Source organism: Pieris napi, chromosome 22 (genome assembly GCF_905475465.1).
Source record: "Pieris napi chromosome 22, ilPieNapi1.2, whole genome shotgun sequence".
Classification (NCBI taxonomy): Eukaryota; Metazoa; Arthropoda; class Insecta; order Lepidoptera; family Pieridae; genus Pieris; species Pieris napi.
Window position 1 is genome coordinate 3245356 of NC_062255.1, and position 15433 is coordinate 3260788.

Consider the following 15433-nt stretch of genomic DNA (forward strand, 5'->3'; position numbering starts at 1 on the left):
TGATTAATTATCAGTGACGATCTATTTGCACGGCAATTGCAGTTAAGAGTTACTGTTAGCGTATTTTAGTGTCTCAACGGTGTTTTAATACCAATTGCGACTTCAATGTTGATGAGTTTTTGTATCTTAGTCCCAAATGACGGAAGAGATAGGAAAGATATAGGGAAATATTAGAAAATCGAAAATGGAAGAATTTGGAGGAGACCTTCACTCCATCAGAGGTGTCACAATGTTCGTTTCTATACTCCTCCGAAACGGCTTGACCGATTGTTATGAAATCTTTATGTATAATCAGTAAGTCTGAGAATCAGCTGTTGTCTATCTATCAAACCCATAAGTGATAAGGCGTGTCCATCCCAAATTTTTATTATTTTTTATTATTATGTGGCATTAAGAAATGCATACAACCCTTAATTTTCGCCCCTCTACGATCAACCTCTATTTTTTATTATTGTAGATAGTTATTTTAATTGAACTAAAAAAATGTTTCCTAGATATAATATACCTGACAAAACAACGTTCGCCGGGTGAGCTAGTATTAAATATAATAACCGAAAATTAATTAAATCCTTATTATATTTTACTGTATTGCATTTGAATATAGACTATTTTTTTATTTATTACAAAGCAGGAAATCAACGGCTCAAATATAACTTTCCTCCAACTTTGATTGATTGACCCCTTTGGAGTAAACGTTGAAGTTGGTGCCTGGTTAGTGCCGGTGACCCCAGACAGTGCTTTCCTCGTTCAACGAATAAGTATCGCAACACAGCGAGAAAATGCTGCCACACAAAAAGTACACTGCCACAGGGACCAAACTTTTAAAATTTGTTTTAATTTTGTAATATCAATTTTTATTAATAGTTGAGGCGTTTCGTAATAATAATAATTTATAGCAAGAATATGGTATAAAAATGTGTCAGGTGGTACAATCGTAAGTTCGCATATTCTTCCACACGCGCAAATTTGTATTTAAAGGAATTTTACATTTTACATTATTAGTCATATGAATTGGTCAGTTTTTATATTATTTGTATCATTATATTATTGTACATATCATATCATAGGTTATTAAATTTATGTTCTAAACTTATGTTCAAAATATTCGGTCTCGCTATAGAAGCACCTTGACTTCAAAAACCTAATCACCTTCCCCTTGAAAACATTACATGGCAGCGATCTATAATTTTTAGGTAGGTGATTAAATATTCTCACAGCCATGGCGTAACAATTTTTCGAGTATGACCGGTTGCACCGCGCTATATTCACGGCTTGAAATTCATCTTGGCCTCGGTGATATGAAACTTCCGATAGGTCCTCGCCATTTGGCCCATACTCCACCCTGCGATAGGTTCCTCAGACGTCTTCATCCTAATTCCAATATGTTGTTGTGATTCTCACTTAAAAACTGACTTAAGAACTTTGAACTTTCCCACTATTCGAATATTTATGATTTGAGAATTGCGACTACTCACTTTCATGTAATAGAATCGTTCCAGTATTCTACTCTAATAACATATAGAGGAAGATGGTTTTGTAACGGGTGAACCTAAGAACTACTGACTAGATTTTCTGTTCACCGAGGACGTCGAATAAATTTACAACTTATTTGCCAACGAACAACATGTTGTTCAACAATAATTAAAACAGTGACCATACATACATATTAAGAGAAAACATCGATACAAAACAAACATAACAGTCATGGCACATTCGACGGATAAACTCAAAAAATACAACACCGATTTAAAAAAAAAACACGATTACAATTAAATCCTAATTGATTTATCCTTCAGTAAAATAGCAAGACAGAAACGTGTTGAATACTAAAGAGGCTCGTTAGCTCTTTGGTATTTTCCATATTTCTGTACGGATCAGAGTCCTGGTCAATTCATGCGGCGGACCGAAAAAAGATCGACGCATTTGAGATGTGATATTGAAGAAGAATGTTGTGAATGCCATAGACTACATAAAGAACCAATACGTCCATTCTAAACCAACTAAAGATCATCACAAGACTGTCAACTATCATTTACTAACTGGTGCTTAGCTACTTTGGCCATATTGCCAGGAGAGAACCGAATAGTCTCAACTTGTAATGGAGTGAAGAGGAGAAGTAGGGGTCGATCCCCTACCCGTTGGTGTGACCAAATATTAAGACAATTATGGGTCTCAACATCATGTGTGGAGGCAGTAAGGGAGCGTTCAAGTATTACGTGACGAATTTTGGGAGGGGGGCGTCTATTTGTAAAACGTTACGATGCGGGGCGGGGATTGAATTACGCGTTATTGTTAATATTATTTTCGACTTTCCAGTTCTTTACACCACATAATGGTAACTTTTAGATATTTAAAGAGTCACTGGGTGGTCACGAAACGTTTTACTATTGGGTACAGAAAAACGTTACGGCGCGTAACATGGGGTCAATAATCTCCAAAAATTGCGTGACATAATACTTGAACGCTCCCTAATACGTTTGGTATGGTATGGTTTGTGGACTCAGTTTCTGCACTTAAACGCTCAATAGGTCCGTTGTTCGTAAAGTCTTGGCTAACTAAGTCATCCTAACACCTTCCAAAAGCACAGAAGCCTGGGCACTTCGCAGGCTTCACGGAGCAACCTCACTGTTCCGAGGATTTCTGCACGTTGTTTAGCCACAGCCTCGCATTCTAGGACTACGTGGGTGACTGATTCCTCTCGCTGAAACAGCCTCTCAGAACAGGAGACGCCGATATTATCATTATTAAGACCGTTAGTACACTTACTATAGATCTATTTAAACCACATATGTATCATATACCCGTTGGTTAGTTTTGGTATTGTGGCTTGCGGAATAACGAGATATCTCGATATCGATAATACCACAAGGCGATCATATTTATCGTACTGTAATATCAGTATATGATTTTAATATTTATTGTACAATATCATAGATTGTTATGATATTATTATACGATATATAAAAAGCTTTTTATGATAATTAAGATAAATGGATCTATATTTATCTAGGTATATCTATTCGTATATATTACATACGAATATTACCTTATATATACCTTATATTATCTATAGAAATGAATTGCTGTTTGTATTCGCTAAACATGGAGAATGCCTGGACCGATTTGGCTAATTTTGATCTTGAAATATATGTGGATGTTCTGGAAAGGTATATAAACGGTAGGAAATAAAAATTAAATATGGAATATTCCAATAAAACTGTTCCCAGCTGGGAAATGTTTGATGTCTTTTTAGAAATAAAAATTTATAACTTGGTTGTCATATATATTTATAGATGCCTTCGGAAATTTCTTTTTCATAGCTGTAGTATGAGATCTGGATCTCTTCGTTTAAAAAAAATATATTATGTTTTGACACAAATATATAAAGGTGATACGAAGTTCACCGGGTCATCTAGTAATTAAATAAAATAAAGTGACAAAAAAAAGTAAAGGTACGATCAATTGACTCACTCCGCTGGCTCTGTGACCCAAAACGTGTCTTGGCCTCTGAAACAAGAAACTACCAGCGCTTCCTGTCATGTGCGACTTCCCGCCAATTTATCTACATGACAATTGACATGTACATAAATTCTTAAAAAGTGCGTTCTCATTTCGACCAAAGAATAATTATATAATATTATTTCGTTTGCAATAAAAATGATTGATTATGCTTACAAATTAATATAATATTGACATACAATATGTTGAATTGATTTGGTCACAATTATTTACACAATCTGTTAATAAACACACTTCATGTAGAATGTTTATTATTTATTCATATAAACATTATAAGTGAAACACTTCAAAAAGCAAATACACACTAAATGATAATGCATAATATGGGGACACTTGATATGTGATCAAAAAAATTGTTTTCTTTCAAAATTTAATCTTATCTTGAAGGTGAAACTTTCTGGCTAAAAAATAGTTGTCTTTGATTTACGCGATACTCCTTTAATTAATTGATCAGTGTTGGCCAAATGGCTTGAGTATGGGGCCTCATAACCCTGTGGTCATGCGTTCGAAACACGACTGAGTGAATCAATGGAATATTATTTCTATGTACTCGCTCGTACGGTGAAGGAAAACATCGTGCGGAATTATGGATCTAAAGATCGACGGTGTATTTCAGGCACAGACGGGTGACCACCTTTTAAGAAAAAAATTATCACGAAACAGCCTTGCGATTCTGTAACTGTGAGAGTTCGAAAAGTGAGTTTCAGAATCGCAAGGCAGATACAAAAATCTGAAGTGACTATCTGAAGTACTTGAATTCGTGTATGCGGTGATCTTAGTTATTTCGACTATGTATTTGCGTGTTGTTCCCACCATTACTTAAGATGTCATGTGGTACATGGTGTAATGTTTGCAGCTCCTTACAAACGTTGTGTAAAACAGAAAACTTGGCGATTAAAAAGAGTGGCGGAGAGTTTATTGCCAGTTCTTCTCTTCCGTTTTACGCCCTTGGTTTGAGGACTGGCAGTAATTGTAAAATTAGAAGGATTTCATATATATATATATATATTTATGACGTTCATAAGTGTACATTGTGTTACCTACATGAATAAATTATTTTGACTTTGAAGACAAGACCTAGTTGAAAGGCTCTAACTCTGTCGTATATTTCTTCTCCATTTAATAAAGCAATCGTAGTCAGCGATCGAAAATTTCTAAAAGGCATTCAAATCGTCAAGTAAATGGTTATTGTTTATATCAGTTAAAAGTTTTATTTAAAAATTAAATAAGATTAACTTGAAATTTTGAGACGTTCACCTTTTATTTTGGTTCAAGGTGTTTACGTGACGCCTGCGCACGCTTTCGTGGAATTAACGAACAATAAAAATACGTTCATTGTGCATTTATGTATCAGCCTTTGTGTTGGGTTAACTTTGTATTGTTAATATTATTATACCGTAATAATTTCTTATTACGGTATAAGAGGAACACAATTTCTAGACCAGGTTAGGAGCTCATGCACAAGGCAGAGAGTGGCTTTGAGGCAAGCCTTTGATAGAAAAGGGCATACTAAGAAATTAATGGGTAAAGGTATAATATAAGTAGTACCTGAAAAAAAATATTATTTTATATACTAGACCCAAATTAGTTCAATTTAATCACAAATTCAACCCCCAAAACGTACTATAAACCTTACATAGTTCCTCAACACTCCTAGCTAAAACGTATTAGAGGAGGAGAGAATTATCCCAATTATATAATTCTTATGTTTATAATAATTATGAATAATTGGTTATTAAAACCTAAACATAACAATCATATATACAGCATTTAAAATTTTCTGAACCTACATAGTAATAATAAATAATAATAAAAAAACTTAAAAGTTTGGTCCCTGTGGCAGTGTAGGTACATTTAAGGCTGGCAGCATTTTCTCGCTGTATTGCGATACTTATTCGTTCATCAAGATCGTTCTCGTTCGATTATCTATGTTTCGTGTTAAAGATATTATACCTTTAGTGTAATGAATATAAAGTGTGAGATGTGTTGGCATACTGGCTTCAGAGTGCGACTCTCATCCCTGTCCACCAATGGACTTTCTTTCTATGTGCGCATTTAACATTCGCTCGAATGGTGATTGGTGAAGGATAACATCGTGAGGAAACCGGCTTACCTTAGACCCAAAAAGTAAAAGTGTCAGGCACAGGAGGCTGATCACTTACTTGCCTATAAGATTGACAAATGGTCATGAAATTTATTTCAACTTTATTATTAACAATTTTCTTAACTAAAAACAATAAATAACCTTAAAATATAATAACTAAAATATTTTATTAAAAGGAGTCCCTTTAGGCAAGGTTCCGAAGATAATGGCAGCGTTCCCCCTTTGAATTCTAGCTATTAATTCTTTATCCGAGGTAGCTGCCAGTTCTTCGGTCTTCTGTGATGTCGACTAATCTTTTTGCTATTTCCTTAAAAAGCCTTATAGCGCTAGGACCCCACGGACCAAGGGTCTCGACACCGAATGGCACATGTATTTGCATGCTTTAGCTTCAGCCGCAAATTAAAATGAAATTGATACAGAAATCTGAGGCCCAGATCTTAAAAGGTTGTAGTGCCACTGATTTATTTTAAAGTATGTAAAAAATAAAATACCGTTAAATGACTAAAAAAGGGAAAGGGAGACTACTGTCCTGATTTTAGTGGCAACCGCCGCACCTACATAGCTGGGAAGTGTGTTGACGACCTTTTAGGAAGTAGAAATCTATTAAGTGTTTCTAAGAAGAAAATTCTAACTAATCGAACTTCTTTCGTATCTTTTCTTTTTGGTTCAGTAAGGCATTTCCACTTTTCATAACAACAATATTTTAAAACAGATATTTTAGTAACTTAGGTACACACTGCTGCCTTATTGGTAATAACCGAGGTGGTTTAGGTGGTTATTCTATAATATTTGAATAGCAGAAATTGTGTGTGATGAGACATAGCCAGGGGTACCCTGCTTATGGTGGCAGGGGATCCATCAACGAATCGGGACGACTCGAAAGTTTATGCAGACTGTTCAAATATGGAAATATGAGTATCTCGGACACGATGCGTCATCATCGATACGACTTGTCGCAGCTTATAATGATGGGTAAAATTCAAGGCAAGATGGTAGAAGTAAGAAGTGGAACTGTTTGGACTAGCACAAAATACCCAGCATATCAATTTGTTAACAGCCAATCTTTAGAAATAAAGCACTTGAAGAGAAGAAATATAGAAACGTACTAGTTAAAATTTACTAAAACTGGTTAAATCTTTCAGTTTAACCCTATCTGTAATATATACATTAAGAATTTGTCCAAACGTAAATATTATAACACCTTATCATTGTCAAGTCTATCTTATCACACACGATGGCGTTTTAGTGGTTTGAGCTTGACATACTAAAGTATGATCTTAGATAATCTAAATTCCTAATTCAAAGGGTATTCAATATTGTCTGTCATTGGATCAATAATTGAAAATCGAACTTCGAAATTTTACCATAGTTAATTGTCACTGGTTGTTTGTAAATATTAAAAAAATACGTAATTGGAGGGAAAACTACTTCGTAATGACGTTTGTGGGTGTTAAACAAAAGACGGTAAAAGTGCAAATTTATAACAATACTAGCCGATCCGGCAAACGTCGTTTTGCCATGTATATCATTTATAATAAAAAAATAGGGGGTAAATGAAAATTAGGGGTTGTATGTATTTTTTAATTCTGTAACATAAAAAAAATAAAAAATAAAATTTTATCTATAAATAAAAAAATAAAAATTAGGGGTGGACTACCCTTAACATCTGGCGGGCTGATTTGTGAATCTAAACCATTCCCAGATCCCCTTGAACACACACAAAAAATTTCATCAAAATCGGTCCAGTCGTTTAGGAGGAGTTCAGTCACATACACACGCACACAAGAAATATATATATTAAGATTTAGATGACAAGACGTAGTTTTTTAGAGTAGTTTAATTAAATAGTAATCATTTATTGCCATAGTCATAAGAAACACGTATCTTAGGCTCCCAATGTAGTACTGTATGTCAGTGACTTCCGTTTCATTTACATATTAAAAGGTACATATATTTTACAATTTAAATATAAAACGTAAAATACTTTTAATGTCAGCAATTTTAAACATTCCGTATGCTTTACCTTTTGTTTTGTCACCCGTGACCAAGAAACAACACGCAAATTTAAATAATTTCATAGTTAACTATAAATTTACTGAAGAGAGAAACTCTGCTGCTATATATTTTAATGTATTAAAATCTGATTTGGAGACTATCCAAAAACCCTTTGCCTTTGCGCGTTATATTAAAAAAAACAATTATGTAGCAAGGGGCATATGATTACTGTTTATAATTGCCAAGGGTTTCATTTAAGTGAACATTATATCGGTTGTACTTTTTTTTTTTTTTTTATATAATAGGAGGGCTAACGAGCCTGCGGGACGACCAAAAAGGGCAGTCTACGCAGCCCATAGACACCCATTTTTAGTGGATGCGTTGCCGGCCTTTGAGGGAGGAGTAGGCTCGCATTTTGAACATTTGGAGGTCGTATCTCTGAGGGAAGAAAGGAGCCGATTCCACAGTTCGCTAGTTCGCAAAAGAAAATGCCTTGTGAAGCGGACTGTGGAAGACCTCCAACCATCAAGATGATGCTGGTGAAATTTAGAGGTCGTACTGAAATCGTGTAACATTTGTTACCACCTCCGAATACACCTCGTTTGGCGCCTGTGTCGCTGCAGTTTCCTTTTCAGCCTGGAACTAGACTAAGTATTCAAGCCATTAGGAACTATATTATTAACTAGCTGACCCGGCTAACTTCGTTCCGCCTTAATAATAATATCGTTGTTACTTTAGTTAAACTTATTTTAGGATTTCATTAAGGTGATAACTTTTTTTGCAAATAGAGAAATGTTTTATTGCTCGATTGCATCGATCAAGATCAAAGCCTGGTTATGCATCTCCATTCATCCATCATTTACCTCAAGTTCGGAATTTCTTGAAGTGACACGAATTCGACGTAAAATGATGCGTAGTTTTGTCAACAAATGTCACCACATGCCGTGTGCATTCGTAAAATTAATTAATTAATTTATTGTTATTCGATAACTTATCCGATATTTTATTACTTATTCTGCTATTCGGAGTGGAGAAAAATCCATCAAAAAAAACATAACTAACATCGGTCCAGCCGATCTCGAGTTATAAGTGTTGTAACAAACACGACTTTCTTTTATATATATAGATTAATATTGAAAATTCTGTCGTTATAATCATTATTTTAATGTAGCATACAGCTATACCTTAATCAGTTCCCGACAGGTGAACCTGAGTAATATAATACTCGTTAATTGTTCAGCGATTCTCAAAGTATGATTAATTATGTAAACAAAATTCTAAGCCTACATAAGTAATAATAATAATTAAAAAAAGATTCAATAGAAAACTAAAATATTAAAATGAAAGGTTTGGTACATATGGCAGTGTTTTCAAGGCAGCATTTCTGCAGCTCGGCAGCTCTGGGGTCACCGGCGATCACAGCGCCTGTGATTTGAACCTCACGGCCCAAGAGTCTCTACTCCAAAGCGAACAAGATCAAAGATGGAGTAAAGACCGTATGTGTTTATTTATAATATTTTATCATCTTTGTATATTTATTAGTTCTAAAACAAAAAAAGAGCGTACCAATTCTTTAAAGGCGAGAATTTTGCCAATGTGAGTGTCCATGGGCGTCATCACTTAACATCAGGTGAGCCTCCTCGAGGTCGACGACGGCGTGTGTGGCAGAAGGTTTGTTTTAAAGCCGTGCTTTTGTTTTTCTTCCTTTGCAACCTTTACACAGTAGCGAAGGTACTGGTTTTTGTATCATGAATCAAGTGTCACCGTCATAAAAAATGTTGATACCAAGCTTTGTCAATCTCATTATTGGTAATGTAACTTGTGTGGTTGGGTTCGCGCATGTGTAAACTAGCAAATAACCTAAATGAACCAACTGCCCACTGAACGAACCAATTCGACTTAGGGCTCAAGAAAAGAGTGTTCCAATTCTTAAAAGGCCATCAGAGCCATCTGGCATTGAGAGTGAACATGGGCGGCGGTATCACTTAACATCAGGTGAGCCCGTTTGCCTCCTATTACAAAAAAAAAATATTTCAGGGCTAATTAATATTAACAGAATTTGTTTTGAATTCAATTACCATGTGAGTCAAATGAATTCGAAATTCGTTATCTCTGTTGTTAAACCAGTTTTAGAAGCACAGCTTATATATAGATACAGCGTACAATGTACAATGTGAGCAGGTGGTCGCAAATGATTTGAAAACAACCGTTGAGAAGTAACACGGAAGTTTAAACTTGTTTATATTATATTGGTGTTCGAATTCAATAATTTAATTAAATGTAATAAGATTGTAAGACAAAAATGTGAACACTGCTACCATGCGTCTTTCAATGGCGGCCATCTTAAATTCTATTCCAGCGTAACTATATTTTTTTTAGACTTGGCGGGAAGAAACTTTTTAGAACTTATTATTGTCTCCGATTGAATAATTTATGGTTATAAACGCGAATTTCTTCCTCCACGACTGATAAGCACGTCGACCTGTGTAATGTACCTAATAAATAGGCGTATATTCGATTAGCGGTTGTGTTAAAATGATTGTTTAGGCGAACCATAGATTATACCACAAACAATTGACCGGTTTTCTACTACAGTATAAATTATTTGAAACCAAAACCTTTATAGACGCATCCTGAAACATATTTCACAGATAAAAACATTAAACTAAAACAAAAAAAAGGACAAATAAGTTGAATTCAAATTACTAATGTCATTACTATGGTACGATAACTGAATATATTACAAACAAAATACTTCCCTTTTCAAGTCCAAAAGGAAGTTATAACCGTACTCGTGTTGAAATGTGCCGTTAGTTAATTATAGGAACTCAACTCGTCTGCTTTTAAACTGGAAACCTACTAATGTGAATAATAAATGAAATAAAAATAACGATAATAAATGTAGAAATCACAATTTATATAATACTTGATAAATGTTTAGTTTTTTTAGGCAATCAAAAAAAGAAAATTCTAAGACATTTTTTTTAATTTACGTACGAACGTAAACTTGAGTGGAGAAAAAAAGTTGAAGAACCTTTTTTATGTAAAAATTTAGGCTCTACCAATTTTGTAAGCGTTTCGCAACAATTTCGAAAATATGTATAAGTATATACATAATATATTTTTTATTTTTGTTAAACCTTGCCGGGCTAATCGAAAACCACTACACTTTTTTTACAATTAAAACTATATTATATATCAAAAATGCAAAGGTGAGTGCCGAAATTGTGATTTACAATTTATTTGACTGGACTATTGTGAAAGTAATTCGAACAATACACCACAAACCTACCTCTGTTTCCAGAAATGCGTGCACACCTATATCTCATAAACTACAGAATCGACCTATTTAAAAGTTTTATTAGAATTGGAAATATATAATAATTTATGAAATATATAGGATAACATATCCGAATTTTGTCCGTTGCATATTTGTATTTTTCACTGAAATCTTTTTAGTGTTTTTAAGTACACCGTATGTGTTATTTTATAATTTATTGTATTTAAAATATATATATATATATATATGTACGAGATACAACCCATTAAATGCACATTGCGTAAAGCTGTGATATGATCTACGCTTAACAATTGTAATTATGTTGGTATAATGCGTTCCTTTTGTGTTCATGTCATGTACCTACCGGAAATATTGTTCTTCATGAATCATGTAGTTACTAATAATATGTTTTGTTTACCTTTAGACTCTCCTTTTATTTCAAATAAATAATTACGTCGATAAAGACTTAGTTACAACATTGTATATAAACTTTTATAAAACTGTGTATGTAACACACAATATGTATATAAAAAGTTAAAAATTTAAAAGATGGTGCAACTCAGGTATGATTAGCCCGATTAGTCAACAACAACGACAACAAATTATTAAAGAAAATATGTGTACGCCTGATTTAAGCTTCTTACTCTCAGTATCTTCGAAGAGGTATATAAGACAAAAAATATTTTAAATTTTAAAGTTGAATGTTGCCGAGGGGCTGACAAGTTCGTCCTTAAATCAATTAGAAATAAGTATTTAAATTTAAGTATTCTTAGAATTATCTTTTTGGTAGTCGAAAATGAATCAACAAGAAGAACAATGAATGTATTTTGCGAATACTGCCATCTGTGCTTGAAGAAAAATAGTATTTATAAACAATACTAACTTTTGTATTACAGCGCCACCTTCCTGTATCTTAAAACACTACTAACAGGATTATTGAATATATATTTTGAAGATAATGCTATTTGCATTGCATTTATTATACAATACATGCTGCATAATACAAAAAATTTCTTCCTAGTAATTTTTATACATAATAGTATTACAAAATAAAATGAATAGGGAGATAATCAAAAAATAATATACAAATTAGTTCTTATTATTTTATGCTAATATGAAGAAATTTATTCACGAAAGAATCGATATTAAGGGGGCGATTCCAACTTCCAAAACTACGGCGGATGTTATAATTTATATATAGCAAAGATTTTCCATTAATTTCGTTACTCCATGATTTTTTCCTTATTCCAAGTTAGTCACCTAAGTCCTAACGTGACATTTATTAATTGTCTTTGATATCTGAGACTTGACAGCTGACAGCGACTTGAGTTTTGCAGTTTGCACACAAATTTGTAGTTTTCCGCTCTGTTGTAATATTATTATATCCACTATATTTATATATTTTCCAGGGAATTGTATACAACGTTGACTCATAGTTTTACTTAAATGGGCTCTCGGTCTGGCAAAATTCTTAGTAATCCAGTCATGGCGGCCGAAATACAACAATTTATTAAGAGCGCTGTAGCACAGGACAAAGTCGTAGTATTCTCGAAATCTTATTGCCCTTATTGTACACTGGCAAAAAATGTAAGTTAATTTTTTACTTCGGTTATATTATTGTAAGGTATCAATATAATTGTAAATGATGCAAATATACATAGTTGAGTATGTCGCAACATTAACTAAACTTCAAGTTTATTCCTATATGTATAAAAGAGATTCTATTTTTCAAAAGTGTTTGGTATGTTAAGTAAAAAAGGTCTTAAAATAATGTCCTTTCCAATTCCAGGTTTTCTCAAAAGTAAATCAACCCATCCAGGTTTACGAACTGGATCAACGCGAAGATGGAGATGCAATTCAAGACAATTTGTACCAAATTACAGGGTTCAGAACGGTATGTAATTACTATTCAATTATATTTTGAAACTATTATGAATTTTATATATCTTTTTACTTCCACCTAATAATTCTTTTGTTTTATCAAATTCCTTTTGATAATTTAATATCAGTTAATTCCTTATTATATTGAGATATTCTGTATCATTGTTAATCATTATTTATATCAGTCATTGACTTAGTTATGTTTTTTTGTAAATTGTAAGGGAATCTTAGTGCTATAAAAAGAATATATAATCCTTGTTAAAGTTCATATAAACAATTATAATAATAAATCATATTTTTTGTGACAAAAAAGTTTTTTTAAGTTATTGATACTTATGGTGTTTAACCTTAAAACATTAGATGATGTCATTGTACCATACATACCCAATTTGTAATTAGCATATTTATGTAGTTTTGATTTAAAATAACAACAAAGTATAGACAAGTGTTTGATTTTAACAGATAATTGGTATAATTAAAAAATGTATCTCTCGAGACTGAGCTGTTTAAAGACTGAAAATTCAATAAATTTTTTTGTTTAAGAATAACTTTATTTCTCATAAGAATTGCATACAAAATTCACTTACTGAGAAACACATATTTAAAACTAAGATTAAAAATTAGAAATTAGAGCGCACAGATGTAGGTACATATATAAAATAACAAAGTAAAAAAACACATCTGTTAGGTGGTTGACTGATTTTTAAAGATAAAAATCATATTTGTAAATTGTAATTAAAATTTGAAATGTAAGCATAAAATAATGAAATATTAGTGTTGAGTGTGGTAAGACTTGTTTTGAGTTATTTTGTTGATAACAGGATGTCTTAAATGTCCTTGTTTGTTAAGTTTGACGAATATCAATTTTTTTATGTACTGATTATATATTTCCGTTATAAAAATGTTGCGGTTCCTCATTAGACTCATTAAAAACCACAAATTTTATCTCACAGTGACTGTGGTCTCTTTATCAGCTTTTTTTATGTTTTTATCAGTTAAATTGTACAAGCTTCTTTATTTGAATGAAATCGAGGATTTCAAGTATCAATTATTTAAGTTGTTTTAAAATACAATTGTTTAAGCAACCTTGGTGTATACTAGTTTTTGTAATAATTATATACAGGCATTATTACTGTTTAATTTTCAAACAATAATTATAATGTTTATTTGTATGTAAATTTTGTAATTATAACTTGCGTGCACTACTATTTGTTAATTAAATTCATTATATAGATTAATTAGATATGTATGCATATAACAAAGAAGATTTGTGAAAAAATTTGGACTCTTTACAAAATCTACTTAGCGAATAATGTTTATTGCATACTGTGTGGTACAATCATATAGCATATAATAAACCATATAGCAGATATATATTCAATGGCATAGGACGTATTATTAGTATACACCTACACCTGTTTGTTTTGATTTTCTTTTGCATAATTGTTTTTTCGCCTAGTGACTCACGTTATTGTTCACAGTATAATGATGTGATTGTCTTTCCAGGTACCTCAAGTATTCATTAATGGAAACTGTGTTGGCGGTGGATCTGATGTCGACAAACTGTATAAGACCGGAAAATTGGAGCCTCTGCTTATAGGATAAACATTTTAGGCATTATTTGTACTTAACTGCAAGCTTACCACTTAACACCAATAGTGATTTCTGTAATTGCCTTGATTGTTAATTAGCAAGCGCTTCCTAACACAGTTCCCTAATGACGTCATCAAACCATGAAAATAAATCAATGTAGTACCAATATGTAATAGCTGATTTCCTAATCGTGGGACTACCCAAAACATAATATCCAAATCGAATGTTAAAGTTACGTGGTAAGCTTGCCGGTTAACCAATTTACTAGCGCCTCTAATAAAAATCGAATAATTTATGGTAATTCTTTATCTTATCATAGATAAGAAAAAAAGCAGTAAATAGTATAAAATTATTGAAATCTTGGGGACACTAACCAATGGGGGATTGTTGGGAATATGTTGAAAGTACAATGTCAATCTCATAACAGCGTTTTACGTTGTTGATTTTTCTATTTATTTTAATAAATTTGAGCACAATTCTATTTTTTATTATCAACAACTTTCAAAGTTTTTCACCAATTTTTTCACTAGACATTTGCATCCCATTTGATGGAATGTAATGCCTAGATAAATTCCCGCTTGTTATTTTGAAGTTTCTTGTCTGACAGTCATGATAGCAAAGTGTGTTTGTGTTAGATAGGTTGCAGTACTAGTTTCAGGAGTCTGTCACTTCCCTTTTACCGTCTTGAGTACCAGTTATATATAATGATAGATGTAGACATATAAAAGCAGGGAGTTGCATTCCTTAGTAGTATGGGCAAGAAATGTCGAACCGAAACGGAATTTATGCTCCGTGTACAACCCGTTTCGGTTCCCAAATTGGTCAACCTTCGACTTCCGTCTTGCTTCGAAGCGGTAGAAGCTCTCGATGACAGATTTCCGTCTTCAAGTTTACCTACCGTAATTTGTAAAACCCCTTCGAATATGGGAATATTATTTGAGATTTGTTTTACAAAGAAAAACAGCGTTATAATGTTAACAAACATAGAATCTTCATTAGTATCAGTTAATTCAATCATTAGGATCATGAGTCAACATTTCAATGTCGGAATTTTATTATTT

General features: G+C 32.8%; 1 protein-coding gene across 1 annotated transcript; it reads left to right on the plus strand.

Moving 5' to 3' along the window:
- The first annotated feature begins 12243 nt into the window (after positions 1 to 12243).
- Positions 12244 to 14647, plus strand: LOC125060896 (glutaredoxin-C3-like). Its single transcript, XM_047666010.1, has 3 exons — positions 12244 to 12485; positions 12688 to 12792; positions 14286 to 14647. The coding sequence occupies exons 1-3, from the start codon at positions 12345 to 12347 to the stop codon at positions 14382 to 14384; spliced, it is 345 nt and encodes a 114-aa protein (XP_047521966.1). The 5' UTR covers positions 12244 to 12344; the 3' UTR covers positions 14385 to 14647.
- The last annotated feature ends 786 nt before the right edge of the window (positions 14648 to 15433 follow it).